This window comes from Somniosus microcephalus, unplaced genomic scaffold (assembly GCF_052327205.1).
Source record: "Somniosus microcephalus isolate GS21.2 unplaced genomic scaffold, FLI_Smic_1.0 scaffold1121, whole genome shotgun sequence".
NCBI lineage: Eukaryota > Metazoa > Chordata > Chondrichthyes > Squaliformes > Somniosidae > Somniosus > Somniosus microcephalus.
This window is the reverse complement of record NW_028226308.1, coordinates 32,269-38,377: the sequence shown is the minus strand read 5'-3', so window position 1 is coordinate 38,377 and position 6,109 is coordinate 32,269. Positions and strand designations below refer to the sequence as shown.

The 6,109-nt window shown below is 49.2% G+C and overlaps 1 protein-coding gene across 1 annotated transcript; it reads left to right on the top strand.

Moving 5' to 3' along the window:
- Positions 1-957: 957 nt before the first annotated feature.
- LOC147080810 (putative G protein-coupled receptor 139) lies at positions 958-2,781 on the top strand (the record flags this gene model as incomplete). Its single annotated transcript, XM_085981082.1, has 1 exon — positions 958-2,781. A coding segment is annotated over one exon (902 nt), but the record flags the coding sequence as incomplete, so codon positions are not given.
- Positions 2,782-6,109: the final 3,328 nt, after the last annotated feature.

Below are 6,109 nucleotides of genomic sequence, written 5' to 3'. Positions count from 1 at the left end.
CTGGTGAGGAGAGGCAGTGAGGATCAGATTGAGGGTGATGGGAAAATCATACTCACTTTTCCTGTGCGCAGAAGGTCATGAAACCTCTTCCGGCACTGCAGCCAAGGTTCTGCGGCACATAGACATAGAGTTGAACTCCTGGGCCACTTGCATCCACGCAGCTTTAGTCTGCTGGGGAGGCTTCTTCCTCCCTGAGAAAGGGAAGAGCACCTCCTTATTTGCTCTTGCTCCCTCCACCAGAGCTTGCAGGGCGGCGTCATCGAACCGTGGAGCACACTTTGGCCTACTGCTGGACATAGTTGCTGAATGAAGCGATCACAGCAATGGGCATAAAGTTTGCAGTCTCCAGAAGAAGCAAGGCTGATTGCAGGCCTTAAATCCAGCAGCATTGGTGACGTCATCGGAGTTGGCTTTCAGGATGGTAAAACTAATTGGGCCAGGGGTTCCCACACGCTGGAAATCAATTGCCCAATTAGGGGCAAATCGCACTTTTTTCCCACGTCACTTTGGAGTCGGGTTCAGGACACAAAAAACAACTGACCCGCCCCGAGCCCTGCCCCCCATGGCAAAATCGAGCCCCAGGTTTCTATCCATGGGGGGGTCGGGCAACGGGTAGAGTTGGGGGTGGGGGTGAAATCATTCCCGAGGCCCAGGAAGCCCGGCCTGCCGTAGATAAACCTGTGAAACAGGTTAAATCAGAGGCTGCCCGCCTCATTAAAATGTTAACTTACCAACCCGCCTCCTGGGAGCGGTTCGCTGCCCGCCCCCTGTCCCGTCTCCGGTAAACTCGGAAGTGGGTGGGTTGGGTTCGGGACAATATTCTTAAACTTTCACCTCTGACCCGAGCCCAACCCGCCATTTTTGGGGTGTTAAATTCCAGCCCTTACTGTCTGGGCTCAGTCACGGAGAATATGTGCTCAGTAATTTCCAGTCTCTTTTCCCTTCTGTGTTTTACAGTGAATTTGCTGGCGATTGTGATCCTGTCCCGGGGAAAGTGCGGACTCTCCACCTGCACCACTCGCTACCTGGCGGCCATGGCAGCGGCAGATCTCCTGGCCATTGTTACTGAGGTCATACTGAGGAGGATCAGAATTTTTTATTTCCCAGGATCTTTCCTGTCCATCACCCCTGTGTGTAGTGTTCTCGTTGTCCTGTCCTGTGCAGCAACAGACTGTTCTGTCTGGTTCACCGTCACTTTCACCTTTGATCGATTTGTGGCCATTTGTTGCCAGAAGCTGAAAACTAAATATTGCACCGAGAAAACTGCGGCTGTGGTTCTGGCATCAACCGGCACTCTGTTCTGTTTAAAAAACATTCCCTTCTACTTTATATATAAACCCAGGAGAATAATTGACAATGTGCCGTGGAACTGTGACACAATCCTGAGCTATTTTACTGAGCCCGGGTGGGTGGGATTTGACTGGTTTAATACGGTTTTAACCCCATTGCTCCCATTCGCTTTAATTCTGTTGCTCAACGCTCTGACAGTCAGACACATTTTAGTGGCCGGTCGGGTCCGTAAGGGACTGCGGGGTGAGAGCAAGGGAGAGAATGACAGAGACCCAGAGATGGAGAGCAGAAGGAAGTCTATGATTTTACTCTTCACCATATCCGCCAGCTTCATACTGCTGTGGCTGGTCTATGTTATATTTTTCTTATATTATACCATTACAGGAACCATTTATTACACAGAATCTTTATTTATCTTTCACCGAGTCGGATTTATGCTGCGGAATTTAAGTTGCTGCACAAACACATTTATTTATGGGGTGACCCAGTCCAAGTTCAGAGAGCAGGTGAAGAACGCGCTGAAATATCCGATTACCGCAATTATTCAATTCATTAATAATCAGAAATAGCTGAGCGCTGCCCAGGGGCAGCTCCCAGTGTCTCCAGCCCAGGAATGTAATATTCAGCCCCAGACTGCCATCCACTGAATTACACCAGCAATCGCTGGAGATCTGAAGATACAGCTAGCGGCGGGCCAAGCACTGTGTTCAGGACTCGGCGCTGTTTCTGACTGACATTTCCCACATTGTCTTTCGGGACAGGACCATTAGTTTACTGCTTTCACTCTGAGCTCTTCTGTAAAGAGTCCCTTCAGCGATTGAGGGCAGCAATTGATTCGCAGCTTCCAGAGTAAGAGCCTGGTCACTAGGTAGGCAGACAGAGCTGAGCTGTAGTTCAGGGGATTATATTACATGGAATCTACAACACACAAACAGGCCATTCGGCCCAATCAGTGTGTGTTGGTGTTCATGCTCCACACCAGTCTCTTCATTGCATCTACATCATCGCAGCCTCTCGGAATATCTTTCTATTCCCCTTTCTAGCATTTACTCGTCTAGTTTCATTCTGAAAGAATCTAAACTATTTTCCTCAACCACTTCCTGTGGTAGTGAGGTCCACATTCTATCCACTCTCTGAGTACAGACATTGCTCCTTATTTCCCTATTGGAAAACTATCTTGTATTTATGACAACAAGTGTTGCATTCTCCCACAAGTGTAAACATTCTCTCCACATCTACCCTGTCCAACCCATTCATAAATTTCAAGATCTCTATCAGGCCTCATCTAAGTCCTCTCTCTTCTATAGCAGAAAGACCCAACCTGTTCAATCTTTCCTGTAATGATCAGTAACCTGTCATTCTGGAATGGTACACTAGGTGGTGCTGTATGTATATAAGAGTAGGCTACCCAGGATGCACTAGGCTACCCACAAGGCAGCAGTCAAGATGGAGGCCTCTACAGATACTGTACCTAGTCCACATGTGCTCAATAAAGTGTCGAGCAAAAGCTAGCTGTTCTTAATAAATACGACTAGTTATTAATGAACATAACATGGTACCAGGATTGGTAAGATTTGCTGAATATTGTGCAATGTGACATGGAGAATTTGAAGCCACCAGAGCGTTTGAAACTCACAGGAAATGTCGACTACAATTGGCAGACTTTTAAACAACAATTTGAACTCTACATTGCTGCCATCGGGTACGGTACGAAGCCAGACGCAAGGAAAATAGCGTTGCTGCTCACGGTTGCAGGCCCACAGGCAATAGAGGTTTTTAATACATTTGTATTTAATCCAGAGGAGAACAGAAAAACATTAGACGATGTGCTAAAGAAGTTTGATACACATTGTTCCCCCAAAAAGAATGAAACCTATGAGAGGTACATCTTCCGTTCTCGGACACAGCAGCAAAATGAGACTTTTAATAGCTTTTTGACTGATCTGAAACTGAAAGCACAGACATGTAATTTCTCTGAGCTGAAAGCATCCATGATTCGTGCCCAGATTGTGTTTGGTATTCATGATAAAAAAAGTCAGGGAACGTCTGTTGAGAGAAACTGAACTAACATTGGAAACTGCTGTGAAAATATGCCAAGCTAGCGAGCTAGCTCAAAAGTATGCCAAGACTTTCAGTGAAATCAATGATGATGCGATTGCAGTAAGTGCTGCTGTCAGTGCTGTGTCCTACAAGGGGAAGAAACATGGGCAGAACAGAAGTGAAAAGCAATCGGAGGAAGGAATTTTTAATTGTAAACACTGTGGTTACAAACACCAGTTAAAACAATGTCCAGCGTTTCGAAAAATGTGCACAAAATGTCATGGAAAGAATCACTTTGCCAAACAATGCTTTTCAAAAGTAAAAACTAAGAAAGGGCAACGAGTTAATGTAATTGAGGACACTGATTTAAGTGAGACATGTTTTGTAGGAATGGTGTCATGTGACAATATCAAAAAGGATACAGAAAATGTGCAGCCCTCAGGAATTAACAATGCTGAACATAAAGTGGCTACTATCGACACCACAAACTGCCGGCTCAAAGTGGAGAGGATCTCCAAGAAGATCGCGCATATCGACACAGACATCAAGTTTCTACAGAGATGCAAGAAAGCAGACAAGATCCCGAAAGGACTACAGATCACTAACCCACTCAAGTCGACCTACAACACAGACTACGCTGAGAGACTCTGCCGTCGTACCTCTCGCACACTCCTCAACCATCTCGTACACCAGCTCTACAGCAGACGCCGCAACCTCGAAACCGAGATGGAGTCCATGTTCTCAGCCTGTGCTCAGGACGCAGCAGACCAGCTACGAGACACCGCCAAACAAACAAGGCAACGGAACTACGCTACCTACATGCACACCAAGAACAGGAAGCTTGAGAAACTTGGCATCACCAGCAGCAGCAACCAATCCTCCCCCGGTACCACGGTTGAAACCACAGGGAAATCCATCGTCAACCTGTCCGACCACACCCTTCAACCAGACGAAATTGAAGTTCTCAGCCGAGGGCTCAATTTCTGCCCCACCACCAAAATGGACCCCATTGGTCTCGCGGCAGACACAGAGGAATTCATCAGGAGAATGAGGCTCCGGGAATTCTTCCACAAATCCCAAGATGTCAGCAGCGAACCCAATGAGACAATCAATGATCCGGAACAGCAGACAGAGGGATCCGCAGTGCAGCAACCAAAGAAGAAAGAGTCAAATTGGACCCCTCCGGAGGGTCGCTGCCCTAAGCTTGACATGTATGCTCAAGCTGTCAGGAGATGCATCAATGCCAGATTCATCAGCCGCACTCACAAGACAGTCCAGAATGTCACCCGAGCACAACGCAATGCCATCCACGCTCTCAAGACCAACCACAACATCGTCATCAAACCAGCAGACAAAGGAGGTGCCATCGTCATACAGAACAGAACGGACTATTGCAAAGAAGTATACCGACAACTGGACAACCAGGAACACTACAGACAGTTACCCGCAGATCCGACCAAAGAACACACCCGTCAACTCAACAGACTGATCAAAACCTTCGATCCAGACCTTCAAAGCATCCTACATGCTCTCATCCCACGTACTCCCCGCGTGGGAGACTTCTACTGCCTCCCAAAGATACACAAAGCCAACACACCTGGACGTCCTATCGCATCAGGCAACGGAACCCTGTGTGAGAACCTCTCTGGATATGTCGAGGGCATCCTGAAACCCATCGTACAGGGAACCCCCAGCTTCTGTCGCGACACTACAGACTTCTTACAGAAGCTCAGCACCCACAGACCAGTTGAACCAGGAACACTCCTCGCCACGATGGACGTCTCGGCACTCTACACCAGTATCCCCCACGATGACGGCATCGCTGCGACAGCCTCAGTACTCAACACCAACAACAGCCAATCTCCAGACGCCATCTTACAACTCATCCGCTTCACCTTCGACAACCAGTTCTTTACCCAAACACACGGAACAGCCATGGGGACCAAATTCGCACCCCAATACGCAAACATCTTCATGCACAAGTTCGAGCAAGACTTCTTCGCTGCACAGGATCTCCAACCAACGCTATACACCAGATACATCGACGACATTTTCTTCCTATGGACCCACGGCGAAGAATCACTGAAAAGACTACACGATAACATCAACAAGTTCCATCCCACCATCAAACTCACCATGGACTACTCCTCAGAATCAGTCTCATTCCTGGACACACGAATCTCCATCAAAGACGGACACCTCAGCACTTCACTCTACCACAAGCCCACGGACAACCTCACGATGCTTCACTTCTCCAGCTTCCACCCTAACCACGTTAAAGAAGCCATCCCCTATGGACAAGCCCTGCGAATACACAGGATCTGCTCAGACGAGGAGGAACGCGATGGACACCTACAGACACTGAAAGACGCCCTTGTAAGAACGGGATATGACGCTCGACTCGTGCGGCATCGGCAGCGGGTGGAGGCGGAGCTGAGCGGCAGAGCGACTACAAGAGGCCCCAGAGGCTCAGGTAGGCCCCAGTGCGGCATCGGCAGCGGGTGGAGGCGGAGCTGAGCGGCAGAGCGACTACAAGAGGCCCCAGAGGCTCAGGTAGGCCCCAGTGCGGCATCGGCAGCGGGTGGAGGCGGAGTCGGGACCAGCGGGAACAGCGAGGAGGAGCTCGGGAGAAAACCCGGCGACCAGCGAGGCCCGAGACCAGTCGGGAGCAGTGAGTCGGAGCCCGGTATAAAAACCGGAGAGAGGCGAGGCCCGAGACCACAGCTGGGGCAGTCGGGAGAGCAGGAGGCCAGTAACTGCTGGGGCAGTCGGGAGAGCA